Raw genomic sequence first — 8,937 nt, forward strand, 5'->3', positions numbered from 1 at the left:
TTCTAATCAATGATACTCTGACAAGAACACTAAATATATTCATCGATAGATAACTTTATTCAAATGTCTGCATAAATATGACTTGATGTCAATTGAGAAGAAGTTTTTCCAAAGGGTTAAAATTTATTAAACAATAAAACTCGGTGCTTCCCTTTCGTCTCTGAATTTAGTTGACCAACAAACACATCATTATTAGTAGTCGGCACTCACTGCTCATTTTCATCACTCACATTTCTCAGATCTTTGGGTGGCATTTCTCATTTCTCTGGAAAGCTCTTCAAGTGTTTTCAGTAACAGAAGGACAAGGATTTTTCTGCTTATTTCTACTCCAGAGGCAAAATCACATCCTTGATTCTCTTAATTGTGGCTGTTTGTGAATGGTGTGCAAATGAGGAACTTAATGTTAACATACAAAAAACATGGTATAATCTCTGTGTGCTATAACAGTAACTTCATTTTAACTTTTTATTTAAATAATTATTTTTTCATTAAAGAATTATTATTTCTCCACAAAGAAGCTATAAAAACACCCATAAAAACATTGAAAAAAACTCTAATGTCCTGGATTGATGATGGGTGAGCACATGCTTACAATTCCTGAGATTTGGGAAGCTGAGGCAGGAGGATAACAAGTTCAAGGTCAACCTCAGCAATTTAGTGAGTCCCTGTCTCACAAAAAAAATAAAAAGGATGGGCTGGGGATATAGCTCAGTTGGTAGAGTGCCTGCTTCGCATGCACAAGGCCCTGGGTTCAATCCCCAGCACCAAAAAAATAAATAAATGAATAAAATAAAAAAAAATAAAATAAAAAGGGCTGGGGATGTAACTCACTGGTTAAGTGACCCTAATGCTAAATTCTATGAGAGAACTTTTGAGTTATTTTGATATGAATTTATTATAGGGAATCAGAAAAATTTCAGGCTGGGAGTAGAGCACATGCTTAGCATGCACAAGGCTCTGGATTTGATCCCTAGCACCAAAACAAAACAAAAATATTTTGATATTTCTATGTCAACTCCCAATTTAGTTTTGAAAAACAACACATTTGTTGACAGGCACTAATGATATTAATCTGGAAGGAAGAGATTTGTACATGAGAAGAGCAGGGTCCATTCATACAATAGATGGCAGTGTTCTTTTATTTTTCCCTTACATTTTCAATAAAAGTACAAATATACTCATGGTAAAAAATGCATGTAGTACAGAATGATCTAAAATAATAAGTAAATATTCTTTTCCTATCATATGGCAGATCTGATGTCTTCAAAATCCTTTAAGAGTCATGTGAGAAACACACCATCTAAGTCTTTTCAGGCCTTTGTAACGGTGTTGATTGTCTCCTATTATACCTCTGCTACAGAGGAAACACGCAGTCTTCTCCTTCATAAAGAAAATTGAAAGGGCAACATGCACACACTGCTCAGAGACAGCAAAATCCAGGTAGCACCTCAGACACCACTGGGTCTAGTTGTGGCTCCTGAGAGTCCCAGGTAACATCCCTGAAATTTAGGAAGCACATTTACTAAAAAGACATTTTCAAAAGTAAGAAAGCTTTTTCTTTAAATAAAAATGAGGTGATCTGGTTCTTGTAAAATTTTGCCTAAGATTTGGGGGACGAGAGAGAAATATATTTAACATTATTCTAAAAGGCACGAGTCACAGACTCCCATATAACAAGTAAAGGTCAAGGCTTTGCTAGGGACCGGGGATGGTGAGAGGGCAGGGGACTAAGGAAGGAGAAGGAAGATTCCTTCAGAGAAATTCTTGTCCCAAGGTTGAGCAGTTGGCTGTTTTCCCCCAGTGTACTTGCTCTCTGGTGAGCAGGAAAGACTTACAGAGACACCGTTGCAGGAGCTCAGCCTAGTCCTTCCTCAATGCCGCGGATCCTCCTGGCCAGCTGCACATCCTTGGGGAAGAGAGTAACTCGCCCAGCGTGTAAGGAGAGGAGGTAGGCATCCTCAAAGAGATGAACTAAAAATGCTTCTGCTGCCTGGGCCAAAGAGAAAATGACAGACAGACAGACAAAAGGCACAGGCTACTCTTTGGAGATCTGCTGCACTTCCGAGGGCTCAAAGGACTGAAGGAATGACTGTTCACAAATGGGACTGAACTCACTGCCACCACACAGAATCTCTTCCAAACTCTCAGGCATCAACATGTCACTCTCTCAGGAGGCCAGACCCAGCCTGTGATATTTCACAGGCAGTTCCATGGAATTCTGGAATGTTCTTCCTCCCCCTTTTAGCACTTACACAGTGGTACCTGGGCCCCTTCTTACCTCTTGAAGGGCCAACAGGGCCTGGGCTTGCCAATTGAAGTCCACCCCACGTGTGAATTTCATACATATTTCTCTTGCCTATTGGGGAATGGGGATGGGGAGGAGTAGAGTAACAGAAGAGAGATTAAAGGGAAGACAGACTCTCTCCATGAAGTGTCTCCCATGAATTCTCATCTCCATCATCCTGTCCTAGCCCTTAATTTTACAGCCTAACCAGCAGCAGGTATAGACTCCTGGGAGCTTAGGAAATGGCATATCTCTTATTGGTGGTAGGGAGATAAGTAGGCAAAATTCCAGGGTAGGAAAAGGGATCATATGGTAGATGGATGGGAGGGTTCTATTTCTATAGTCAAAGCACACAGTTTCAAAGTAGAGGTGGTGGGGGCATCAATTCCAGAGAAAACTGCAAGGTTGGAGGGTCCGTGGAGGACTCATGTTTCCAGAAGATGGAGTGCCCTACCAGGTTAAAGAATATGTAACGCAGTCATCTAGGTAACTCATGGTAGAGTCCCCCATACCCAGAGATTTAAAGGAAGGAGGGCGGCATGTGGTGGTGGGAAGCTCCCTGAAGCTTACCAGGCGGCTGAAGGGGCGCTTCCTTATCAAGAGGTCTGTACTCTTCTGCAGCATTTTGATCTGCTTAAGCCAGACATTTCTCCGCCGCTGTGAGGAAGAACCTGAACAAAACAGTTGGATCATGAAGAGAAGGTGTAGAAAATGTGTGATGCCTTGCAGCTCGGTTGAGTCAGAGCAACTGTCAAGTCACCAGGCTGTGACTGTGAGCAACCATGCTCCACAGGGCAGGGATTTCTGTTTTATTCACTGCTGTTATCTTTAGCAACTAGAAAACAGCAGACAGATGCTAAATACATATTTGCTAAATGAACAAATGGATGCTTTTCTGAGATTTGAGTGTTAACACTTCCATGAAGCCTTTCCTAAATCCCAAGTCCTTCCCAACAGATGGGTTGCCTCCTTCCTCTGGGCGCCAGTACTTGGTGTTTCTCTTATAGCTTTCCCACTAGATTGAAAACTCCTTTATTTTGTTAACAGTTGGAAGGAATCAGATACTGTCTCCTACAATACCCTTATCTTGATTATCCTGGGGCCTAGAGAAGTAAAAACAATTTGACCACAGTTCATTAGAGGACAAGTGGGGCTTCAGAAGTGGCATAAGTCACTGCCAGTGTCAGGAATGCAGGTTACAGAGTCACAACCTTTGGCTCAAATTCTAGTTCCAACACTGACATTAAAAAATAGCTAAGTTCATCTCAGGTATTAGAGAGTTATTAAAATAAATGAAAAGAACATGGAGTAAAACAAATATTCAAGATAATAAATCAGTGAAAGTTAAATCAAAAAATATTATATCCAGGTGGTGGTGCCCAATTCCAGCACTCAGGAGGCTGAGGCAGGAGGGTCACCAAGTTCAAGGTCAGCCTGAGGAACTTAGAAAGACCTTGTTTCATAAAATAAAAGGGCTGGGGATAGAGCTTAGTGATAGAGTGTCCCTTGGGTTTAATTCCTGGGGGCGGGGGAGTATAATTGCTTGATAAATATAAACAGGATCAATAAGAATAAATGAATCTAAGTTGAACAAAAAAATAGAAAAAAGAAAAAGCACATGCAAAGATACCATTCTGAAGAATAAAATTAGCTTCAGAAAAGTTATTCAAGGTCCAGCCAAGGAAAGAGAATCCACACCAGGTAGTCAGAAGAGCTGCAAGAGCTAATGGGGATGGGGAGGCAATTCAGAGACGGCTTGTGACAGGAGCTGGCAGAGGATACTTCTTGGGTTAAGTTAGGGAACATGGGTCAAAAACAGGGCAAGATCCAGTGGACTCGTGATATTTTAGAGAAAGAGGGGGAACTCATACCTAGGAGATAAACTACTGACAACTGCCTCCCTCCCCACCAATCAATTGGCAATCCAATCTCTGGAGGCAGCCATTAATAAAGACTTAACAGTCACAGAAAATGTAAACGAACACAACTAAAGATCACCAAACAACTGAAGAACAGCACCATAAAAGAAAGGAATCAAACTCAAGAATCAAAATAACCTACACCAGAGAATCTGAGTTCAAAAGGAGATGGAGACTTTGAGAGAAATATAGATAATAACTGCAGAGGGGTAAGGCAGACATGAAATCCATAGCTCAAGAACAAGCAGTTATGAAAAATAAGCAGTAAGGGGTATCATGGAAAAGAACTAGGACTAAAAATGCTATAGCTGGGTCTTGAAATGCTCATAAGGAATTGGGATTTAATCCTAAAGTAATTTAAAGCCAGGGAAGAGATTTAAGTGGGAGGAAAAGGTGATGTACTTACATGTTAAAGATCATTCCAGCTGCTGTTGGGAGTAGGGACGGCAAAAAGCGGCCAGACTGAGTATGCAAGGAAGGTAAAATTGCTTGAACTTGCATTGGGTTGGATTTGGGGGTAAGAGAAAAGAATGTCTCTCCTTGAACAAATGGGTGCTTGTTTATGCCATTTACATGGGGAAACCTGGAGATGAAGAGGTTAGCGGGGATAATCAGAAGTCCAGTTTGCAATGTGTTAGTTAGACATACTCAAGAGCATTCAGGTAGAAAGATAGTTTGATATAGGTATCAGGTCAGAGGAAAGATCTAGATTTAGATTTGAGTTATCATATAAGTGGTATTTAGAACCACAGGGATAGATGAGGTCACCAGGCAGGGGACAGAAGAGAAAAGGATGCCAAGTCCCACATCACATCAAGGAGTTGGAGAGTGACACTGGCAGTCAAGAACACTAAGCAGGGACTGCCAGAGTATCTGGTGTCATGGAAGCCAAGGGAATGGAATGTTTCAAGGAGAAAGTGGCCCATGTATTAAAAGCTTCTGAGACAGAGTAGGAAAGGACACAGACCTGCCCATTGGATTGGGCAACATGAAAGTTGCTGGCGGCCCTGATGGGAGTAGTTCAAGTAGGGGTAGTGGCTGCAGGGAGTAGGATTGGGATGGGCTGAAGGGCGACCAGGGAGTGAGGAAACAGACACAGTGTGTGTACACTTGAGTCCAACTACTTAAAAGGTAGCTATAAAGGGAAATAAAAACGGGGCGAGTACAGGGAGTTTGGAACGTGGGGTCAAGTAAATCCCCTGCCCTTTTTCTGAAGATCATAAATACTGCAGCATGTTTACCAATGCCAATGTAAGCAGTTTGAATTTAATTCTAGGTGCAGGTAGAGAGGGCAACAAAAAGTTCTTGAAGAAGCTGGAGCAGCTTTTGATAATAAGGCAGACCCCTAGGCAAGGCCATCACTACTTAAAAGGGTAGTTATAAAAGGGAGAGAAAGGGGGAGTATAGGGAGCTGGGAATATGGTGTCAAGGAAACGCTTCTGCCCTAAGAGTAAGTGAGGAGATTGAAGCTGTATAAAGAGGGAGAAAAGGGTGTGGAGCTGGCTGTGGTGGTGCACATCTGTAATGCCAGCTGCTCAGGAGTCTGAGGCAGAAGGATCAAAATTTCAAGGCCAGCCTGGGCATCTCAGCAAGATTCTATGTCAAAAAGGAGAAGAAAAAATAAGTATGGAATTGTCACAGGGAGGGGAATGGAAAATCAACAATACCAAATACCAGACATGGGCAATAGGACTACAAAGTGCCCATTTGAGGCAAAACTTTTCATCTAAACAGGAATGGTAGAAGGATGTGTCTACATTGGAAAGCAACAGCAAACATCATACTTAATATTCCCATTAACATTAAGAACAAGACAAAGATGGTCAAAACAGTACTCTTACTAGGCTCAGAGTCTCCTTAATACCATGCAATAAGTAAAATGCATAAAAATGCAAGTCAAAAGTCATTATTTGCAGATGATATAGTAGTTTGCTTAAAAAAAAAATCCAATTGAAGCAATAAAAGAACTACTAGGATTAATGAGGGGTTGGGGATGCACTTCAGGGGTAAAGGGCTAGCCTACATGAGGCCCTGGGTTCAATCCCCAGCACCAAAAAAGAATTTAGCAAGTTGGCTGTATGCAAAGGTTAAATTCCTGTTTCAGGAAAGAATGAAAAAAAAAAAAAAATCCCACTTACAATAGTAATATCTAAAAATCATCTATATACTTTTTTTTTTTTTTTTTTTGGTACCAGGGATTGAACGCAGGGGAACTTAACAACTGTGCCACATCCCCAGCCTTTTTTTTTTTTTTTTCATATTTTACGTAGAGACAGGGCTTTGCTAAATTGCTGAGGTTGGCTCTGAACTCCCGAGACTCCTGCCTCAGCCTTCTGAGCCACTGGGATTATAGGCGTGAGCCACCTTTTCACCTTGTTCATAGCTGTGCGGCAAGAGTTAGAAGACAAATGAAGCAGCTATTGCTGTCATGTGCACCCCAGTCCTTGCCACCTCCAGTCCCAAATCAAGAAACTGAAGACCACAAACTCTTCCTCCTTCCCAGTTTGTGACTCTGCTCAAGGTTACCTGGCCTGTCTGTGCCTCAGTTCTCTCACATGCTGTAAAATGGGCACAATACAAAGATGAAATAATGCATTAAAGAGTTTAATCCAGTGACTAGATAGATAGTAGTAAGCGCTCAATAAACGTTCGTAGTAACAAGAGGAAGGACTGGTCTTAGGAACAGTCTGGCCGGTCCTTGGCCCCTTCTGCAGCCCTAGGCTAGGCTGCGCACTGGACCGTGCCTGGAGCAGAGGCAGCACCGCAAAACCGCCGTGTTCACCGGCAGCGGAAGGCCACGGACCGACGGTCCGGAGGTTCCGGCTCCGCAAGTAAGCCCCGTCCTTCTCGTCTGCCAAGTGTGGCAATTCCGTTCCCACGCCTCGCTCCGGGGCTAGCTGCAAGGGAAGGGCCGCGGGGGTTACCTCGGGAGGCTCCCAGCCGCGGAGTACCGGGGGGCGGACTCGCGGGGCGTCTCGTTGGGGCCTCGGGCTTGCGGCTCCGGCGGCGCGGGCCCATGGCGGGCCGCATAGGGTCCCGGCGCGCGGCCGCCCCACGGCTCCTGATCGGCCTTCCGGGTTCAGGAGCTGAAGGCCGGCTACCTACAGAAGACCCGAGAGGGCCCGGCACCGCGGCTCTACCGCAGTCAGCGTCGCCTTCAGTTCAAATCTCCCGCCCCGCCTACCTCCTGGCGGCGTTTTTTAAAACCCTAATTCAGAGACTCCCAGTGGCTAACTCTGTAATACCAGGCATAGAGCGACCAGGAAGGACCAATCAGAGCACGGGCCGAGAGACGGACGGCCGCAGTGATAGGAGGAGAGCCAGGAAAAGGTGGACCCACGGTGGAGTCAGCCAATGAGCACTCGGAGAAGTGAAGGGTGCGGCGGGCTAGCTCTTGTTTGACAGATAGGACAGAAATCCTTGGGTGCCCGCTGGCAAAAAAGGAAAGCTCGGTTCTGAGGCGTGGATCCTGCGTTTGTAGAACGTGTTTCTCTTGACAAATCACTTTCTTCAAATATCTTATGTTGCTCTATCAACCTTGAGGTAGCTTTAAAGATGAGGAAACAGACTCACAGAGAGTGTGACACCCTTCCTGGAGACGACCCGCAGATACACTAGGAAGCCAGTTTAACTGCATGAACTTTCAGATGATTAGGGTCTTGGACAGCCAGGATGGTGGGCTCTGAGGATGAGGTCCAGGCAGGGCAATCGTCAGCACTATTCTTGGATCGTGCTGTCGAGCACCGCCATAGAATTATACCAGGGAAACAAAGGATCTCTTCCCTTTCTGTTGGGAATAATGAATTCCAGTCATGTCGCCAAACTTAGAAATAAGGGAATTTTAATTCCCTCTTTTTGCTTTTATGAATTTTCTAAATGTTCTACCGTGAACACGCACTGTAATCAGGAAAATCGTTAGTTATGAAATCAGTGTTTTCATGGAACACTTGTGCATTGCTGGGGAGAACGTAAAGTGGTGCGTCTGCTGTGAAAAATAATACAGTGGTTCCCCAAGAAATCAAACATAGAATTACCATATGAACTAGCAATTGCATTTCTGCTTATATATTCCAAAAGAACTGAAGACAGATAATTAAATGGGTATTTATACAGTTATAGTCATAGAAGCTTTATTCACCATAGCCAAAAGGTGGAAACCGCCATTGGATGGAAGAATGGATACATGAAATGTGGCATATACAGTGGAATATTATTCAGCTTAAAAAAAGAAAAGGGAATTTGACACATGATATGAACACGAATGAACTTTGAAAGACATTATGCCGACTGAAATACACCTGTTACAAAAGGACAAATACTGAAGTCCACCTACATGAGGTACTGGAGTGATCAAATTCTTAGAGGCGGAAAATGGAATGGTAGTTGACAGGGGCTGGGAGGAGGAGCTAACAGGGAGTTATTTAATGGGGACAGAATTTTAGTTTGAGTAGATGACAGAAGTTCTAGTGATGTATGGTGGTGATGATTGTACAACCATATAAATGTAGTTAATGCTCTGAACTGTGCACTTGAAAATGGTTAAGATGGTGAATTTTATGTTATGTCTATTTTACTAGAATTTTTTTTTAAAGGAAAGTTTTTACTAAATCCATTGAGGCATAGTCATAATTACAGAAAGGTAATTGTTTTTCAATAATCCAGGTCAACATGGAGGAAAGAAATCCAGATATACCAGTCCTTGACAACCATTAATTAGACAAAGCAAATCTTCAC

At 43.2% G+C, this 8,937-nt stretch overlaps 1 protein-coding gene across 1 annotated transcript; it reads right to left on the minus strand.

Moving 5' to 3' along the window:
* Nucleotides 1–1,116: 1,116 nt before the first annotated feature.
* Nucleotides 1,117–7,369, minus strand: CENPA (centromere protein A). The gene is made up of 5 exons (XM_079110541.1): nt 7,128–7,369; nt 2,855–2,955; nt 2,279–2,356; nt 1,836–1,990; nt 1,117–1,499 (listed from the first exon to the last, which is right to left on the minus strand). The coding sequence occupies exons 1-4, from the start codon at nt 7,231–7,233 to the stop codon at nt 1,856–1,858; spliced, it is 420 nt and encodes a 139-aa protein (XP_078966667.1). The 5' UTR covers nt 7,234–7,369; the 3' UTR covers nt 1,117–1,499; nt 1,836–1,855.
* Nucleotides 7,370–8,937: the final 1,568 nt, after the last annotated feature.

This window comes from Sciurus vulgaris (genome assembly GCF_902686455.1).
Source record: "Sciurus vulgaris genome assembly, chromosome: 14".
Classification (NCBI taxonomy): domain Eukaryota; kingdom Metazoa; phylum Chordata; class Mammalia; order Rodentia; family Sciuridae; genus Sciurus; species Sciurus vulgaris.

What these genes read in the sequence shown, in the direction of transcription:
- CENPA (XM_079110541.1), bottom strand. Translation starts at nt 7,233, where the DNA reads ATGCGGCCCGCCATGGGCCCGCGCCGCCGGAGCCGCAAGCCCGAGGCC. An exon ending in AGCGCCCCTTCAGCCGCCTG is followed by an intron (nt 2,357 to 2,854) that starts GTAAGCTTCAGG and finishes ATTCCCCAATAG; the next exon opens with GCAAGAGAAATATGTATGAA. An exon ending in CCCTGTTGGCCCTTCAAGAG is followed by an intron (nt 1,991 to 2,278) that starts GTAAGAAGGGGC and finishes TCTTTGGCCCAG; the next exon opens with GCAGCAGAAGCATTTTTAGT.